Source organism: Lagenorhynchus albirostris, chromosome 8, assembly GCF_949774975.1.
Source record: "Lagenorhynchus albirostris chromosome 8, mLagAlb1.1, whole genome shotgun sequence".
Taxonomy (NCBI): Eukaryota; Metazoa; Chordata; class Mammalia; order Artiodactyla; family Delphinidae; genus Lagenorhynchus; species Lagenorhynchus albirostris.
In genome coordinates this window covers 21,612,944-21,633,026 of record NC_083102.1, presented here as the reverse complement: position 1 = coordinate 21,633,026, position 20,083 = coordinate 21,612,944, and the positions used below count along the sequence as shown (strand labels likewise).

Genomic DNA, 20,083 nt, shown 5'->3' with positions numbered 1-20,083 from the left:
TGATTGAGAGCACTTATAAGATAGGGATGCTTGTCAGGGCATATGTTCTGAACCAGGACTATATATGGGGCTGTTTCTCCCAAAGCCAGAATACATGGATCAGGCTAAATGTTGGAGGAGTGGGATTCTTACATCACTTACAAAGTTCTTATTTCCCTTCTCCACTGCTTTGGGCTTCACTTGTTTAAATTTCCTAATACTAAAAGTCCCACAATGGTCCCATTGAATTAGAAGCTGAGGCTACCTCTTGACCATTTGGGGCTCCTCATGCCACTGGGAAAACAGATTAAAAGAGAGGTTATGATGTTGGTTAGTGTACATTTGATCCTTGATAATGTTGCTGCTATAATAAGAGGGCAGAAATGGAGGAGGAGTATGGTGGAATCTAGGCATCTTAGGAGAGGGAGGGTATAAGTGTCTGGATGTTAAATTTAATGTCTTGGAGAAGAATCTCAACTGTTGGGTATAAAATTAATTTTCCCCCTAGCGGCTGCCATAATCACTCTTCTGAAACTTCCTTTCCTATCAATTCCTGGCGATTCATCTATTAGAACAGTCATTTCCAGTTCTTATGACTCCTTGCTCTTCATTTCACAACTTAAAACTTCTATGTGATTTTAAGGTCTCCCCTAAACCCCTTATTCAGAGCAGTCTGGCTCTCATCCCTCTCTCCCTGGCGCATGTCCCTCTGACTATGGAGTGGGGAGGAAGGATAGCAAGGGTAGAACCTTTTGGATTGTCCACAGAGAGATTGTTTATGTCTCTCTTTGGCTCACTGTCTATGGGCATAGTGTGGACAAGGTTGTAGTTTCAACAGGCTCCACTGAGAGAAGATTTGTTCTCAAGCTGTCCCTTTGGCTACCTTCCAACTGGGGTCCTCCCATCACATTCTTTTTATATGTGTGCATTTTTTTAATATATGTGTGCATCTTAATCCCACTGAAGACTGTAGCCCCCAATCTCATCCACCCTCTGCAGCTAACTCTTGGGCCCACAGGCATTTGAGAGATTCACGTGCAGTTCCCTCCAGGAACTGAGAACTTGGTGAGGGAGTGGCCCTGGATTTCTCTTTTCCTTGTTAGCCCTCCTATACCATCTTTCCTCCATTTTTCCCTCCTGATCTCAAAGAACAGGGCAGGTCCCTTGGCAGTCCTTTGGCTAAGAAGACATTCACCTGTACTACCAATTGCCAACCTCCTTCATAGGACACTAGTAGGCATCCTCAGGAAAATCATTCCGCAAGGAATTACTATGTTAAAATAGTCTTTTTCTTTTTGGTCAAGAGACAGTCTCCTAAATTAACTGAAACCTGTGTCAGTTTATAAGGAAAATAATGCAATTTTTCTTCTAAAATAGGGTCAAGTCTGGGATCAGATAGGCAAGTGCTGCTCCTTGATAAGCCTGAGTTGGACTCTCTTGGCTCCTGTCAACTGACATCCAACTCAATGCTGTTCTGCTGTTCTGTGCTTTGACCCTGTGGCTAAGCCTCTTGCTGTTTGGCTTTTAGAAGGCTGAACCATCTGATATCTTCAACTGTACACCTCAGGGGAAGAGGCCCAACTCTAGAAAACTATCCAGGAAGGCATTTTAGCATCTGGCTCTGTTTTATGCCAATTCTCAAGGTGATGTGCTATGCTGGAAAAAAAAATATTTAACAAAGTCCCAACATATTATCCTTAAATCAGGACCTGACAGGAAACAGAAAGTAATTCCTCTTCTTTCCCTAGTGGTTCCACAGTCGGGGAGTAGCTTATGTCCTGGCAGAAATGACTAATTTCTCTATCTTCTATAGCAAGCATTTACAGTTGGACACCCGGAACTGACTTCTCCACAATGATACACTCTAAATGAGATGGGATGCCAGCAACAAAATCTTTGGAATGGAGTATCAGTTACCTGGCTGTCCACGATCTGGCTCAAAGGTGAATTCCTGAGGTCCCTCTCTGAGCCCTCTAATATTTCTCTTGGGTTAACCCGGTTTAAAGAGTCTCATTCCCATAAATAGGAACATGGCTGGGCATCTGTCACACAGGACCCTTCACAGCCTGTCTCAGGATTGCAATATGATGGCAGGGTATTCACAAATGTCTGAGGGTGTTCAATTACTGGATAACTCTGTTCTGATCTGATCTGATCAATTCCTTGATAAGCATTCTGTTATCATTATTGTTCTCTTAATTTTGAGGATTTCCCAGTACACTTGGGGATATTGATGGTTTAGAGGTTATTGGCATAACTTGCTTCTGTTAGATTTTAAATTTGATTACTATCAAATGATTCAGAAAAAAATATGTTTATGTGTGTATAAATTATAGTTGTGTATGTATATATGTGCACACGTGCACATACACAGAGAGAGAGATGAATAAAGCAAATGTGGTAAAAGGTTAACATTTGGACGATCATTGTGAAGGGTACATGGCAACTTTGCATACTGCTACACAAAACTTCTCTGTCTAGAATTATGTCAAAATAAAAAGTTAAAAAGTATACAGATACATATGTAAGGTCTGATTAAGAAACTTAAGAAACATATCCCATAATATTAGTACTGCTAAAATGTGAGATTACAGTAAATTTTGTTTTCTCTTTTCAGTTTATCTGTGTTTCTAAATGTTCTACAATGGAAATGTATTGCTCTTGCTCTGTAATAAGGGTAAAAGAGCATTAAAATCATAAACTGGTAAAAGGTAATGTTTTTCAAAGTTGATCCTATTGGCTATGCTAACCACATGATAGTTACTGCTCTTCTTGAGGAATGTAACGTAGACATAGAGTTCCATAATGTGTAGTCTAGATCTCCTGTTTTGAGTGAACAGATATTTTGTTCTGCCATCTAAACAAGTTAAAAAGAAAAAAGGACTACTGGCATTCCTCTAGCCCTTTAAAGTTATTGATATTTTGCTGAATATATTTTGATATCCCTCCATATCCGCTCTCTACCTCTCTCTGCTCTTCTTTATCCTCAGAAATCTGAGCCAGTCAAAATACTGTCTTGTTGTCTGGCTTCCAGCTGGGTTTGGCCAACGGTGAGCAAGTAAGAACAGATCCATGGGAAGGAGAAGAGTGAGAGCTGGGTAATTTTTTCTTGGTTCCCTCCTGGCAGGCTTGTACAAGCTGGCTTCACCCCTTAACTGAAGAACATTGCACCTGCCAGGTAACCCTCTCTACACAGCTCTCTCTTTCTCTTTCTTCAGGTGTGGTAACCTGCTGCTAAGCCCCTGCCCTTGCTCCTTCAAGTCTAGGAGTCGTACATCAAGTTACTAGTTGCAGGATACTTGCTTCACTTCTACTCACACCTTTGAAGACAGTGCCTTTATTAAACTTCCCTCTATTGACCCAACTGAATGTGCCAGATGTTTGTTGCTGGGACCCCAAATGACATGTCAATATCTGGTGCCTTTTGGCTTTAAAGGAAAATTCATCAACTGTGCCTGATAGCCTTCAGTAGAGGTTATTTTCCTACCATGCATCTCTTTGATTCTCTCTTATGGCCTCTTAAAAAGATTGGCTACAGATGACTCATAGAGATTGTCGTGTGGGTCTTTAGCTTGGCTCAGATATAACATCTACCACAATTGTTTGCTGCCATTGTTATGGCCCATGCTTTCCTCTAGATCTCTGTCCACTCCAACCAGCAGCCCTCCTTTCACTTGTGATGCTCAGTGACACACTCTCAGCATACTTAACTATGTTTGCATTAATTCTCCTGACTTGTACTACTCTGTGGTGTGGCAAGATCTTTTCCTTGGTGTTCCCGTCTCCCGAAGAATTTTCTTGCAGGACTGTATCAATGATGTCCTTATCTAGAGCCCATTCAGAGGTATTTGTACATATTCAAGCTCCAGAATGTCAGTACCTGACTTCTGAGCATTAAATGTCTGTTGTCGGGCTTCCCGGGTGGTGCAGTGGTTGAGAGTCCGCCTGCCGATGCAGGGGACACGGGTTCGTGCCCCAGTCCGGGAAGATCCCACATGCCGTGGAGCAGCTGGGCTGGTGAGCCATGGCCGCTGAGCCTGAGCGTCCGGAGCCTGTGCTCCACAACGGGAGAGGCCACAACAGTGAGAGGCCTGCGTACGGCAAAAACAAAACAAAACAAAACAAATGTCTGTTGTCAAATAGATTTTCCCCTGAAGGTGTCTTTTTCCAAGAAGGAGATTCAGTGCCTTGTCAACTTGTCTAGTGACCTGCAGCTTATTCCAGTTTATATACACAGTCAGTCACCCATCAGTCTTCTACCTCGGAGCTCCCTTGAGTGGGAAGCCAAAGAATCAGGAGGGACCCAAGTCAGTACACAGGAGAGGACTGTCATTCTGGCCTTGAGGTTTCCATTACTCTGACTGGAGTGACTCTGTTACTTTCCCTTGAGGCTTCCTTGTTAGATGATGGGCCTCCAAGAACTCTAGCAGAATGTGGAGTCTTTTAAAAAAAAAAACAACAGTCTCTGAACCTCTGGATGTACATATTGTACAAGAACAACCTCTATACCATAGTTCCTAGGAACTACATCAGGATAGTCCAGACTCAGAGCACAATCATAATCGTCCTCTGAGTACGACGGAATACGTGTTCAGGGTAGTAAGGCAAGATTGCCTGTTGCAAAGATGTTAATATAGCTAATGGCCCACATGTCACCAAAAAGGACTAGAAGACCCCATCTGTCTCAGTCATTCCAGTTATAAAGGAGATCAAAATGTCCCACTCAGCCTTAAAAACAGTTTTCTGAGATGAGAAATTATGTGATATTAGCAATCTAAGGAAAAAGGTATGTATGATTTGAAACTAAGAATTTAACACCTCAAAACTCTAGGTGGACACTTTCCTTTTTACCGTCCAACCTGAAAATTCATCGGGGAAGCAAATGTCCCATCATAGATTTTGTGCTGGTAATTAAGTAATTAAACGGTCACTATAATGTGGAGCAGGCCTTACTAGGGAAGAGATCTGAATATCCAACTGCTTCACAGATTACATATTCATGTTCCTAGCTAAAATCAATCCCTCCACTTGTGCACTAGATCCCATTGCCTTCGCCTCCTCAAGGATATCACTCCTGAAGTTCTCCCTCATCTCTGTCTTGCATTAGCAACTTTTTATTCCCTCTTGGAACATTTTCATTAGCATATAAACAGGCTGGGTTGGTTGTTTGTTTTTCCATCTAAAAAAAAAGCAATCAGTTCTCTTGACCCCATTTTCCCCTACCAATTTCCACTCCACTTCTTTGCTCCCATTTACAGAAAAATGTCTCAAATAGTTCCCTGTACTCATGGTCTCCAGGTTCTTTCCTCCTGTTCTTTCCTAAATCCACTGCAATCTGGCATTGACCCCTACCACTCTACCACGACTGCTCTTATCAAGGTCACCAATGACCGCCAAGTGGTGGGAGCCAATGGCCAGCTCCCCAGCCTTCATCCTACTTGACTTAGCATGATCGTCTGACAAAGTGGACCACTCCCTTTTTGGATACTTTCTTTATTAGGCATCACGCTGTTGGCTTTCTTCCTACCTCACTGGTCACGCCTTCTCAGCTCCTTTTCTGGTTCCTCCTCAACTCCCTCAGTTCTTCACTTTAAGACTGTCCAGGGATCAGCCTTAGCCTTTCTTCTCTTCTCCCTCTACACTCATTCTCTTGTTGATCTGATTCAGACTATGAGCTTTAAATATGCAGTTAACCCCCATCTTTTTAATCTCTAGTCCAAGACCTTTCTCCCAAACTCTAGACTTATTTCAAAATTTCCACTGGGTTGTCTAACATACATCTCAAACTCAACATGTCCAAAACTAAACACTTGTTCTTCCCCTACAAACCTGTCCACATATCTAGACTTCCTCAACTCAGTTTATGGTAACTCCGTTCTCCTAGCTGCTCAGGCCAAAGCAATTTGAATCACTCTGACTCTTCTCATATTCTCACTCCCTGTAGCCAATCTTTTAGGAAAGTCTATTGGCTTTTCCTGTAAAATGTATTAGAATCTGACCACTTCTCACCACCTCCTCTACCATCACTCTGGTCCAAGCCACCATCATCTAGATTAACGAAATTCTTCCTAACATATCACCTTGTTTGAGCCCCTTTAACATAACAGTCAGAATGATCCTTTTAAGCATAAGGCAGATCATATCATGCTTCTGCTCAAAGTCCTCAATGACTCTCCATTTTACCCAGAGAAAAAGCCAAGGTTGTAGGCTATAATACCCACATGATCTGGCATCCCCTCTTCCTTCTGATCATAATTCTGCTCCAGCCATCCTGTTCTCCTTTCTGTTTCTTGATCTCATCCTCTAGGGTTGTTTCTTTAGCTGTTCCCTCTGTCTGGACAATTTCCCCTCAGATAGCTCCCGACTAACTTTCTCACCTCCTTCAAGTCTTTGTTCATATCCTATTTGTACAATGAAGCCTATCCAGATCACCCTGTTTATTACCTCAGTCTAACCCCTACTCCCACCCAGCACTCCTGATCCTACCTAGCCTGCTCTACTTTTTGTTAACGCCATATCTTTTATTACTTAACATACTATATACTTATTGTTTATTTTCTATATCCCTGCTAAAATATGAGATCATAAGGGCAGGGATCTTTGTTTTATTCACTTTGTATCCTAAGTGCCTATAACAGTGCCTGACACATTCTAAGTGCTCAATAAATATTTGTTGAAATGTATGTCCCGGTCCATGAAAGCCTCGTTCTTTTAGGTAAAAGCCATGAATACACACAGCCCCAGAAGGAAAGCCTCTAGCACTGCCTCTGGGGCTGCTAGATGCATTCCAGTCCAATCCATTGCTGACCCCTGCTGGAACCCACTGACCAAGTTGCTGTCCCACCCTTGACTGCACAAGTGGACTCAAAACTCTTTGGGTGACAGGATGCTGCTGATACCCTCTCTGCCATCTATTTGTGCCATAAACACATCCTGCTTGGAGCAGTAATAACTATAATCCTTCCTTTTCCTTGGACTTTTCCTGATTCCAGGGGTCTGCAGAAGATAGACTTTAGCTTCCTTTTGTTTTACTTATATTTAATAAGTTTGTTCTTTTGTAAGGACCCCATTAGTCGGGGATGGGAATGGTTGCTCTTAGTTACACCTTCAGAACTAATAACTTAATCTTTTTGTTTTTTCTTTTTTTGGCTGTATCACATAGCTTCTGGGATCTTAGTTCCCCAACAAGGGATTGAACCCAGACCCTCCGAAGTGAAAGCACGGAGTCCTAACCACTAGACTGCCAGGGAATTCCCAAGAACTAATAACTTAATCTTCAACCAGACTAAAAATTGGTGAGAGGGAGATATGCTTTGAAAAATATTAATGTGATTTTTTTTCTTATTTTCTTCCATGCGACCATTACCCTTTTAACCAAAGGCATCCATTTGCCTCAAAAAACATCATGATAGTTATAGCAGGAATGCAAAGGTAAACAATGACTCTATTTCAGCTTTTGAAGCCTATAACTAAATAGTAATCTTGAAAGCTTTGTTGGGAAAGTAAAAGAAGCTCCAAATTTCAAATACTCTTAAAAACTAAGAGCAAAGCATGAAGCCTGGACAAAAAGTTTCACTATAATCATAGGCGAAGCAAACTTAGTGTACGACAGTGGGAAGTTGTCACCTACTGAGAGAGGAAGTGAAGTGTTCTTCCAGCTGGAAGAGCCTAGGATAAGGGGAAGGTCAGTGGGGTTGAGACAAGACTTGCTGGTGCTTGTATCCCTGAGAAGGAACCCATCAGTCCCCTCATTCCTTGGGTCTTGGCCCAGAAAGGGGAAGATGGACATGACATCAGGAACCCAAATAAGTTGAAGTAGAATTTGGAACTTCTGGGCTCACCCTCCACTTCCACTGCAAGCTCAGCGTAGTGCTAGGGCAACATGGTACCATCAAGAAGTAATTCTGAAATGGCTGAGAGATATCTAGGCAGATGGACCTGTGTGTGTAACCCAGTGTCTTATGGCCTTGGTGAGATATGGAGAGGGACCAGAATATATTTTATGTCTTGGCAAGAGGGTGCCAAAACGCTGAGAGAACCCAAGGTCCAGAAGAAGTCTGCATTTGGGATGAGAAAGTTGCATTCAACAGAGACCTCAGAACTAGAGGTTATAGCAGGACCATTGGCTCCAGCAGGGAAATGAGAAAGGCAGCCAAAGAACCAGAGAGGACCTGTTGTTAACTCATTGGGCATAAGCACTATATGCCCAGAGATCCCTAGAATAGCCGCACAGCATGGAAAATGAGTGAGGACCCAGAGAACAGCACTGCACACAGCACTTAGACTGTTTTCCCTTCTGCCATGGGTTCCTGGCATTCAGAAACCATGGTGGGAAGGATCGGAGAGACCCTTGGAAGGAGACAGCCCTGAGAGAGAGTTTGACAAACTAAAATTTCTCCTCTGTCATTAACAGGAGTGGGAGCTTGCTAGTAAGATACAATTAGCTATAGATAATACAGGATGCTACCATTCTGTAAATGTTTGCACGTTTTTGACTGGTTTTCTTTTCTTCCCCTTTACTAAACTAAATATTTTGAAAGGGGAACTAGCATTCTGGGTCAAGCTCTGAATCATCAAGAGCTTTTTGTAAAAAAAAATGAGAGGAACAAAGAGTATTCTGGAAGAGGAGAAAGGAAGGAAGACCTGGGGAGGTGGAGAGACCTTCCTGAGGGAATTTAGATTGGGCTCAGTTCCTACGTGATTTAACCTTTGTTGGCACCACACTCCCACCCTCCCACTCCTGCAATGAGCTTAGAAAATGGGGACGGGTCTCTGAATTTCTAGAGAGGGATAGGAGAAGAAACCCCTGTCCAAATCCTGGAATAGGCATTAGAGCTCCTGAGCTGACATCTCTAATATATGGGCAAAAAGGGTTTTAATTACTTTAGATTCTTAGGGTACTATACCTTTTCTCAATATAAAATAATCTATATTTGTCCCACTAATGTATTATACTTTGAATTTTATTTTGACTCTGATATTAATCTTGTCATACCTGCTTGCTTTAATTAACATTTGCTTGGTATATCCTTTCCTACCCTACCATCTGCTTTTGTTTTTTAATCAATAGTATTTTCCCCCTCCTTTAAAATATCTTTCAATTTTTAAAATGTAGGCAAGCAATACATGGAGATATGCTCACTTTAAAAGAGAAAAAGCATTATATACACAAGGCTAAAGATCTGCTGTTTCGCAACCCTGGTTCTTTCTTTAAGCTGCCTGTTACTATCCTTTGACCACTTTTTTATTTGTCCTTATATCTTAAATTGTTGATTCTTTATATATTCTGGATATTAATCCTGTGCCTGTTAATTTTTTTTTCAGAGTGTAACTTGATATTTAACTTTGATTAGGTTTTCAGATGTAAAACATTTTAGAATTTGGATGCAGTCAAATCTGTCTTTTCCTTCTTTAAATTTTTGTTTTTAAAATTGTTGTGTCCTAAACAAGAAGGTCTTTATCCAATGATTGTAGCTTCCAGCTTTTTTATAAGCTTTTATAGCTTAAAAATGTTTAGGTCTTTACCATCTGGGATTTATTTTTCTGAAAGATTTGGGATAGAATGTAATCCTGTGTTTTATTTTGTTGATTTATTTAACTGAAGAGCCAATTGTCTCAATAAAATTTACTGACTAGTTTATCTTTTCCACACTGATGTGAAGTGCCTTATCGCTTATATGTCAGCTTCTATAGTCACAAGTCTATTTCTGGGTTCTTTATTCAATCCACTTATTTGTCTATTCCTGCACATTACCACACTGTTTTAATGACCATAGCTTTGTAGTATTTTGATATCTGGCAGATCAACTCTCCCTCCCTCCCTCTCCCCCCCCACCTCCCATGATCTTCTGTAATATTTCCTTGAAAAAGTTTCATGAAAAATCTTTTTGCTGTTTTGATTGGAATTTCATTAAATACATAAATTTGATAAAAGGATGGACATCTTTTTTAAAATTAATTAATTCATTAATTTTGCAGGTGGGGCTGTGTTGGGTCTTCATTGCTGCATGTGGGCTTTCTCTAGTTGCAGTGAGTGGGGGCTACTCTACGTTGCGGTGTGCGGGCTTCTCAATGCAGTGGCTTGTCTTGCTGCAGAGCACAGGCTTCAGTAATTGTGGCACGTGGGCTCAGTAGCTGTGGCTTGCAGGCTCTAGAGCGCAGGCTCAGTAGTTGTGGCACACGGGCTTAGTTGCTCCATGGCATGTGGCATCTTCCTGGACCAGGGATCAAACCCGTGTCCCCTGCATCGGCAGGCGGATTCTTAACCACTGCACCACCAGGGAAGTCCCAAGGATGGACATCTTTATAGTATTGAGTTTTACCATCTACAGGAACATTATTTATCCCCATTTAGTCATATTTTCTTTTACATCATTCAGCAAAATTCTATAGTCTTGTCTATAAAGGTTCTTTATGTTATTCATTGCTACTGTATATGGATGGAATCACTTAGTCTATTACATTTTCTGATTGATGATTGCTGGCATATAGGAAAGTCATTGATTTTCTCCTTTCTTCAATTAATGTAGTGAGTTATATCAACAGAGCTCCATTATTGAATTAATCTTGCATTTCTGAGATAAATTTAACATTATCATGTTGCATTATTATTTTCATTTGCTGCTGAAATACAATTTCTAGTATTTTATTGTACTTGGGATTTTTGCGTCTATCTTTATAAATAAAAAGTGGTGTATTATTTTCTTATCTTTTATATATCTTGTTTTGGTATTAAGGTTAGCTTAACTATATAACATGAAGTAAATTGGATAACTTTCTCTTTCCATGATTTAAAGCAATTTATAAAATATGGAAGTTACCTGTTTCTTGAAGGTTTAGAGAACTTGCCTATATAACCACCTAGACCTAGTGCCTTTTTTGGGGATAGATCTTTTACTACTGTTTCAGTTTCAGTTTTTCTATATCTTCTTAGACTATTTTGAAATTTTATATTTTCCTGTAAAATTAGCCATATATTTTTCAACTCTATTGATATAAAGTTGTTTGTATTATTCTCTTATAATTAGGAAAATCTGCTCATGCATTATGATTTTATGTCCTTTTTTATACCTGATAAATTTTTGTGCCTTCTCTCCTTTTTCTTAATATTTGCCAAAGAAATCTATTTTTAGTAGGCTCTTAAAAAGTGTTTCAGACCACTCTACTCACTTTCTTTTTCTGTTTCACTAACTTCTGCCTTTATCCATGGCAGTGTTTTTTCAAACTTTTTTCATTATTACCCCTCTAGGAAACTTTTTAGACCTCTTTTCCCTTAATCACTACTTTCTTCCCCCTGCAACCCACAACCTTAAACCACACATAGAGTACGTATCTGTTTATGTAGTATGGTCTTTTGAAGAGCCACAACCATTGTAATAGCTAACATTTTTTTCAGCCCTCAAGAACCGATTTTCGCTCCCTTGGGGGCAATATCTTTTCTACTGAGAATGCATTGCCCATGGTAATGTCTGTTTCTACTTTCTTTGGGGTTATTTATTTTCCTTTTCTTCTGAGTTGAAAGCTTGTTCGTTCACTTCCAATTTTTTTTAAGTAAAAAATTGAAGGCTATAAACTGTACTTTCTCCCCCAGTGCTGTTTGCTTGCATCACAGAAGTTCTGCTGTTTTGTACTTTTGGTTTTCATTCAGTTCTAAATTTTTGTAATGGCCGCTTTTATTTGAGTTATGTAGGGGCTTGCTTTTATATTTCCCCATACATGGATTTTTGGGTAAGATTTTTATTGTATTTTTATGTGACTGCCTACCTGGAATTTGTTGAAACTTTCTATCTTACCACATGGCCAACTGAAATTCCTGCAATCTTTCAAAGTTTGATATTTTCTGTAGGCTTTTGGTAGACACTTTTTATCAATTTAAGAATTATTTTTGTTACCAGTTTGCTAAGGTGTTTTTACTTTTTATTTTTAATTATTCTTTTATTGAAGTATAGTTGATTTACAATGTTGTGTTAATTACTGCTGTACAGCATGCTAAGGTGTTTTTAAATTAAATCACAAATTGGTGTTGAGTTTTAACAAATACTTGTTTTGGAACCAATTGAGATGATCATGCTTTTTTCTTCCTAATTTCTATTAATTTGATTAATTACTTTAATATATTTCATGTGTCTCATCTACCCTATGCTTTCCCTTAGAGGACTAACTCTGTACATTCTCCAAGGCATATTTGTGTTCCCATTTACAATGATAATATCACTGAGACTAAGCTAAAAATGTTAGAAGTATTACATCTATATTTTCTTTAACCTTCTAATATACCCATCTTAGGGTTGATGGGATGATTTCCCATTGCTTTCTCTACAGATTCAGGTAGGTACCTCTCAATATTTCCCTGGATCTGAGATCCCTGGTGGAAGTGGGCATTTCTGTTTTCTCTCTGAGAGTTTGCTTCCATTCTTCTGTTATATCTCTTTGGGCTCTAATTACCTCCTCTAATTAAGTAATGACTAAATTACCACCCTCTTCTTTAGTTCCATCGTAAGATCATTTGGCTCTGCGTCATTTTCATTTTCCCATTTGTATTGTCAATTTTTTGTGCCCTTTAAGAACACAACCTTTCTTCTAAAGAAATCCTTTTCTTCCTCCAGATCAACTGGCCTGTCTTCCTTCACTTTTCACCCTCCCACTGCTTCTATTTTGACTTCAAGGCCTGAACATATATTTGAAACAAATACAATTCTTACTTTCCTGAAGAGACCTACTTCCTAGGAAGAGAAGAATCCAGGCACAACACTTTTTAATACTCTTCCTAGCCTTTGGAATTACAATAGCATTGCTTCTCTCTACCCCAAACCCCCATATAACAAACATTTGCATTTCTCTTTTTACGTTTATGATTAAAATCCACCATTCCTCTGTGATTGAACACACAACTTGAGTTCTTGAAATTCCCGTCAGGGCTCATATAGTCAACACATCAGGCACTTGGGACATAAATGCAAGGTGACTCTGAATACCCATGTGAATTAAAGAAGTTGGCCCCTTCCATCAAGATTAGCCCAAATGGGGTGAAACTAATCTAATGCCACCTGCTAATCTCCAGCACAATTTAAGGGCTAGACTCTCCCAAGTTTGTTGTAAGTACACATGGAACTTATGCCATTAAGTTCCTTAAAGTCCTCGTCTGCAATTCTGGCTGAGAATAAATGGCAGCACAAATTTTTCCATTCAATAGCACCTTTCCCTTCTGCAGCAAGCCTGTCTCAACTGTATCTATGTGAATCAAGATCAGCCACAGTGACCTGTACTTTTGCAAAGCTCTATGTCCAGTACCTCTAAAAAAATAATGACTTGCCTATGGACGTTAGCTACCATAAGCTGCTAGAACTTGAAAAGGCCAAAGAACTAAAAGGCCCAAGATCACTACAGCACTAAACCTGTGCCCTTGCAAACCAGATGTTCCATGTCTACACATCTTATTTTGGTCCCCTAATTCCAGTCAGAGTGCCTATTTCTCAAGACTTAATAGCCAATGCATATTTGCATGTGTTGGGGCTTAAGGGGGAAAATTAATCATATCCATTTCCTTTCTAAGTTCTCAATCAACTAGGTAACAGATACAAGAATCAGACCAATGAGGATCAAAATATCAGTATTTTGTTGATGAGGCTGTACCTATAGCCAAAATTGGGCTTTCTAATACCAACCCTCCACTGCCTTTCCCACCCTTCCCAATTCCTCCTATTGGTATTACTCACCCAAAGAATATAGAAAGAAAACACTTACCTGGGGAGCTGCAAGGGGGAATGGCTGTTCCAAAAGTGGAGACACAGAGAAGTGCTCTTCAGACCTGCCTCTGGAAAGCAGGCCTGGGCCTCAGGAGGTGTGCTTACCATATGAAAGCTGGATCCGAGTGGAGTGGGTACATATTGCAGGCAGAGGTACAAAAGAGAGAAGAGAGCTTAGAAAGAAAGAAAGAGAGAGAGAGAGAGAGAGAGAGAGAGAGAGTGTGTGTGTGTGTGTGTGTGTGTGTGTGTATGTGTGTGTACATGATGACCCTCTTCTGTATGTCTCCATCAGAGAACACAATCTTCCTTTGGAGATTAAGTAAGAGGTAGAGACAGAGGCCAAGAGTGATATTCCAATACAGTTTCCTACTTGGAGGAGAATAGGGAAATAGGGACAAATGACAAGATTCTTGTCCCTGTGGGTGGGGCAAGGCCTGTACTCTTCATCTCCTCCCAGCAGGGGCAGGGGATCCAATTCTCTCATGCCCAAGGTCTGACCTGGAATTCAATCCCAGCTCCCAACCCAGATTTCGGGAAGAGTTCTATTAAAAGATTCTGTTACTAGGTCATTCCTACATCAGAACTCAGGATGGTGGGAGTCGGGCAAGAGCCCAGAGGTTCAGATTGACCACAACCAAACCCCAGACATACTCACTTGCTGAGTTCCATCTGATTAACAAAAAGAAGCAAAAGAAACACTAATAAAACTAGGAAGACCCTTTCAAGGTATTTCACTAATAACAGGTCCTCAAGAGCTGTCTGGCCACTGGAGTGAAAAGGGTAACAACAATAACCAAAGCTAAGAAAGATCAGCCTACTAATATTACCCCCATTGTCTGTCTCCCTTCCCACCACCCCAAGTCCTTGGAGAAGTCACTGAAAGACATGCTACATTTAGCTTGTCAGAGGCCTTTCCCAGACAAAAGTCCCCAAGGTACAAGAACTCAAATAAGGACACTACTTGGGAGATTGAAAATCAAAAGTTATTTATCAGAGGGTGATTGGAAAAGTCACGCTTTCTCGAGCCCAATTCCAGAATGGTCAGTGGGAGTCTCTCTCCTGTTAGCTTCATTGGTCCACCTACCCAATGGCAGATCTTCTACTGAAGGGGACAAAAGGGAAATCACAGTCCTCAAGGGGGCCCCAGAGTTCCCTTCCTATCAAGTCCCAGCTGAGGAGACAAACCGAACAAAGGGAGGACTCTTTCCACCACCAAAACCCACCTTCACAATTGTGGGCCTCCTATTCCCACAAGTAACTCAAGGAAAGCTCCACCTACCCTGCTTAGTCCTCATCAGGAAACACTGAACCTCTTCATACCCTTTGAGTCCTTCCTAAATACCCTTCCTTCACTTAGTGTAGGGGCACTTATTAGAGTCCCAGTGTTCACATCACTTACTCTCTCAAGGAAGATAGAGTGCCCAGGACTAGAAACTAGCATTGAAAATTTATGTACCAGATCAAAAGGTAAAGTCTCTCCCAAGATGCTAAAGAGGCATTCCCACTTTAAGTCCACATGGTGTGGAAGGAGGGAATGGACTCAACCTGCTAAGAAAAGGGCTTTGGGGTTAAACACAACAGGCAAAGGGTTCAGCGGGGACTGGACAGATGAAGGAACGTAGAAATGATAGGGAATAGGGAAGGAGGGGATCCTGGTGATAGTAAAGGAGAGTGGTGCCCTTTGACTAAGGGCCCAGATGGGGTAACTAAGCATGAGGGAAAGAGTCACTCAGAAGGCCAGATAACTAAGTTCTAGTCATGGCTTTTGCCAGCAACTCAGCATGTGACTTCGAGCTTACCTGGCCTTCAGTACCTTCATCTGCAAAACAGGGGAAAGAGGTTTGTTTAACTAGATGCCTATTATGGTCCTTTGAGAGTCTGGCATCCTCCACAAACGTGATTGGTGGACTATGACAAGATATTCAGGAGGGGGCTAAAGAGGACTTTACCAGAGCAGGAAATGCCTTTCAGCCCCATCTCTAATGAAAGGGTCACATGTATACACATTCACACATACATAAGCAGAGTGGCCAACAATTTCATCCATAGCAGCAGAAACACTTACAGAGAAAAATAAATACTGGTGATGCTCAGCTCCTGCACTGGGGGAGAGGGGTCCTGAGGATGTAACTTGGAGGGGCTCCAAGGTCAGGGGAGAAGGGTCCTCCTATTTGACAGTAACTTTCACCTTGCTGTCCCTTCCCCAAATCCAGAGCAGCTAGCTGTTTGAAAGAAGCCGCTCCCACCTTCCCCTCCCCAAACCACCAACTCACCTGTTGCAGAAACAAAAATGCACAGACCCCAAGGGAAATAACGCCCTAGCTAGCCACTAAGAAATGAACAGAATCTACCACACCTGAGGTTACTTGGGAGTGTGGCCAGCTGGGACCCAAAACCCCTATTTCCCTGAACGTTAACAATGGTTCTGAAAGGTCTTGGTTTGGACCTATCTCAACCACCGTCACTTGGGTTTGCCCTCTTGGTGAAGTGGGAACTAGCCTGGATCACCCTTATTATTTCTGGTGCATTTATGATTCTTTCCAAATTTTTAAACCAATATCATTGCGAGTGAGCCAGGAAGTTACTTCTCCAAGTAGCACTTCAAATTAGAAGAAAAGCTACGACACAAGTGCAGGGTTCCAACCCTTGCAACAGGACCTGCAAACAGGCTCGCACCACCCCCCAGACACCAAGAAGCATCTCCCAGCCATACATCCACATGGACTCTTACATGGCCTCTCCTAGCAGAGGTAGCTGGGGCAGTTGGGGAGTGGGGGATATCAATCTCCTATCAACCTGTGATCCCTGTTTAAAATACACTAAAAATACATTAGTAAACATTGCTGTTTACAGAAATAGAAATCATTTCTGTTTCCAAAGGCCTCTCACCATCCCAGTCTTGGACATTTCCAAGACTGCCACCCCTGACACCCTCTCCAAGGTCCGCCCTGGTGGGTGGGTAAGACACTAGAGTCCTTTGAGACTGAGAGCTCCTCAGGCACCTGAGAATTCCAGTTTCACATCTCTGGTTCCCATGGAAGGGAGACTCTTCAGGACTCTGGAGAGTACCGGGGTTCATCCCTTCTTATCAGTTCCTGGGGGCTGTCTTGAGGCAAACCCCCCTTTTTTGGATGATATACGTGTTGTAAGCATTCCTGCTATTTTCGGGCCCACAGTCCCTCCCCAGAGTCCAACGTGCCTGCCTGGACCCACTCTCAGAGCGGAGAAGCCAGTCTGTGCCTTGGTCTAATCACTCTGGGAAAGAGGGATGGGCAGAAAGAAAGCAAGGACAATGGTCTGGGGGATCGTCCTTGAGGGGACAACTAACAGCAATGACTGTCAGACAAGCAGGTGGTAAAGCTGAGCACCTGCCCGGGGACGGAGCCGGAGCTGTCCACCAGGTTGGCGGGTTGCGAGTCGACGCGGGGAGTGCGACGGCGCCCCCGGTACTCGATCATGTCGGGATGATAGGCTGGGTGGCGGCGGGCGTGCTTGGTCAGGTGGTCGCTCCGGGAGAACTGCTTGGGGCAGAGGGGGCAGGAGAAGCGCTTCTCGCCCGTGTGCGTCCTGTAGTGGCGGGCCAGCTCGTCGGAGCGCGTGAACTTCTTGTCGCAGTCGAGCCAGTCGCAGGAGAAAGGGCGCTCACCCGTGTGGGTGCGCTGGTGGGACTTCAGATGTGATGACTTGTAATAAGCTTTGTTGCAGCCCGGGAAGGGGCAGCGGTGGCGCTTGGCAGCAGGTGTGACTGGCCTCCGACGGGGGCCTGGACCCGTGGCGGGGGCCGGGCCCGCCCCAGGGGCCACGCCGGAGACCGCGCCAGGGTGGGCAGGCACTCCCGGGATGGCTGGCGCGCCAGGGACCGCGAGCGCGCGGGAGGAGTGCTCGGGTCCGGAGACCTCGGCCGCGCTGGTGGCCGGGATCAGCTTGGAGCACAGGGTCGGGCCGGAGCACGGGGTCGGGTCGGAGGAACCGGACGAGGCGCGCAGAGCTTCCCCCGAGTACTCTCCAAAGCACCCCCCAGAGCCGCCGCGCAAGTCAGCCAAGACGCTTGCAGCCAGCAGGTGGGGCGCGGCGCCGCCCGCGCCGGGGCTGGGGGCGGGGACCTGGGGGAACGGGGGGACCGACACGGGCCCCGGTGGCCCCGGACCCGGCAGAGCGGACTCCGGCGGCGCCGCACCCACCTCCGAGCTTGCCGCTCCGCCCGCGCCCTCGGGGTCCGGCAGGCGGCGGTGAACCACGGCACCCGCGGACATGGACACCAAGCACTCGGCGGCGAAGTAGTCCAGGCACGCCACGGCAGCCGACATGCTGGCACCGCCGGGCCGCCGGCGCGCGCCGTCCGAGCGCGGCCGGCCGCGGGCGAGAGAGTTCTCGGGAGCGTCCGTCCCGCAGCCTCGGAGCGAGAAGCAGGAGGCCCGGTGCGCGCCGCCCGCCACCCGCCGCCGCCGCCGCCGCCGCCGCCGCCCGCGCGGCGCCCGCCCCGCCTGACGCGCCCCTGACGCACCGGAGCCCGCGGGGGCGGCGGGACCCGCCCCGGCCGCAGGACACCCCCTCGGAACGCGCGGCCCACCGGGCTAAGTCATTTTTAACAGCCTAAGAAATTATCTTGTCTTCGCGTTCTTGCCTCTGCTGGTGAGCCAGGTAATTTTAATAAAGAGAAAACTCCCCGATCGTAACTTCTGGGCAGCCTGCCGGCTTCGCTCCCCCTTCGCCCGCTGGTCCTCCGCCAGCTGGGTGTCCGGCGGAGTCCGAGAAACTTTTTTTTTAAGGGAAAAAAATGCTTATACCTGACATGTCTTTCGATTCATAATTACGATTGTTAGTTAAGCGAGCTGTAATTACATTTCACTTCTGTTACCGCTGTCAGATCGAATTTAAAATATCCCCGAGTCTTCATGAAAAAAGTTTTCTCATCTAACAGTTCCACTGCTAACCCAGGGTCCGTACCAATTCCCTAAATAGAGCCACTACGTAGCCATTAATTAATAGCATTTTGAACCAGAAACATTTTTAACCTTGAAAAAAAGCAAAGAATCCCCTCATGGTTGAAATTGAAACTTAAAATCCTTTGAGTAACGATTTAACTATTCAACCAACGAAAGAAAAATGCATGTTTAAACTGCTTTAACCTGTCACAGGCATACAAACAAATTTCCACGCTGTAATATAAATTATAGACTAGCAGCGAGATAAACACATTAAAATGGATTCCCACAATTTTAATAATAGAAAGTCACGTTTCCAATTAGGCAACATCTTTTATTTTTCTCTTGACAAAAGTTAAAAATAAGAAAATGCAGCAATTTATATAGAATTGCTCATATGGCGTTTTGTGATTGTGGAGGTTTTTCTCTTTATATAATCAGATATATGTATGTATATGTTTACATTTCTTCACTGCTTTCATTTTTTTCTTCTTTTGAATTTAAAAAAATTAAAAACACAGAAAAGCAAACAGGATAATTTCTAAAAATAGTCATAGCGTATCGTTTTTGATGTATACAAGCTTCACTTACATATTTTTGAATTATGTGCAGTTTATTTGCAATTCTTCAGTACTTATTCTTTTGAACATTAAAAATACATATATCTCAAGAATAACAAATATTCATGTATTACTTCTTAGGGTAATCAAATGTGAAATATTTGTCACATTTGCTTCAGGATTTTTATTTTTATTAAAAATTCCAGATAGAGTTGAATGTCACCTTATTTTTCTCCTCAGTTCCATTCACCTTTCTCTCTCCTTACTTGCCTAGGTAATCAGTATCATAAAGTGTGTATTCTTCCAGCATTGTTATTATTCTTTATTACCTAATTACCTATATATATTATATGTAAATATATATGTCCATGCTTATATATTTTAAATTTTCTTTATAAATGGTACAGTAGTGTACATATCATTTTGCAACTTACTTTTTCCCCTCAGTATGATTTTGAGAACTATCCATGTTGACACTTATAGAATCTGCTTTATTCATTTCAGTAGTTTTATGATCTTGTCAGCTTTGTTATCTTTATGGAGATTCTATTCTAAAACAGATAATTATTATAAAGCTGCTTGCTTCAAAATTTTAGACAATTAACTCTTTATCTACACATATTAAAATTCTATCAGATAGAAGTCTTTACTAGCTGCTTTTTAAAAATATTATTATTTAGAAAAAAATCTAAAGCTATTTTAAAATGCAGAGAGAGTATTACAGGCACCCATGCACCTATCTCATGTAATTGGTAAATGTCAGCATTTTGCCATATCTGCTTCAGGTCTGTTTTTTTTTTTAATTGAACTATTCAACTTTCTGATAAAATTGAAGTCCCTTTGCACTCCTCCCCAAAACCATTCTCCACCCCTT

General features: G+C 42.7%; 1 protein-coding gene across 1 annotated transcript; it reads right to left on the bottom strand.

Moving 5' to 3' along the window:
- Positions 1–14,689: 14,689 nt before the first annotated feature.
- Positions 14,690–18,031, bottom strand: KLF14 (KLF transcription factor 14). The gene has a single exon (XM_060156667.1). The coding sequence runs from the start codon at positions 18,029–18,031 to the stop codon at positions 17,048–17,050; it is 984 nt and encodes a 327-aa protein (XP_060012650.1). The 3' UTR covers positions 14,690–17,047.
- Positions 18,032–20,083: the final 2,052 nt, after the last annotated feature.

What these genes read in the sequence shown, in the direction of transcription:
- KLF14 (XM_060156667.1), bottom strand. Translation starts at nt 18,031, where the DNA reads ATGTCGGCTGCCGTGGCGTGCCTGGACTACTTCGCCGCCGAGTGCTTG.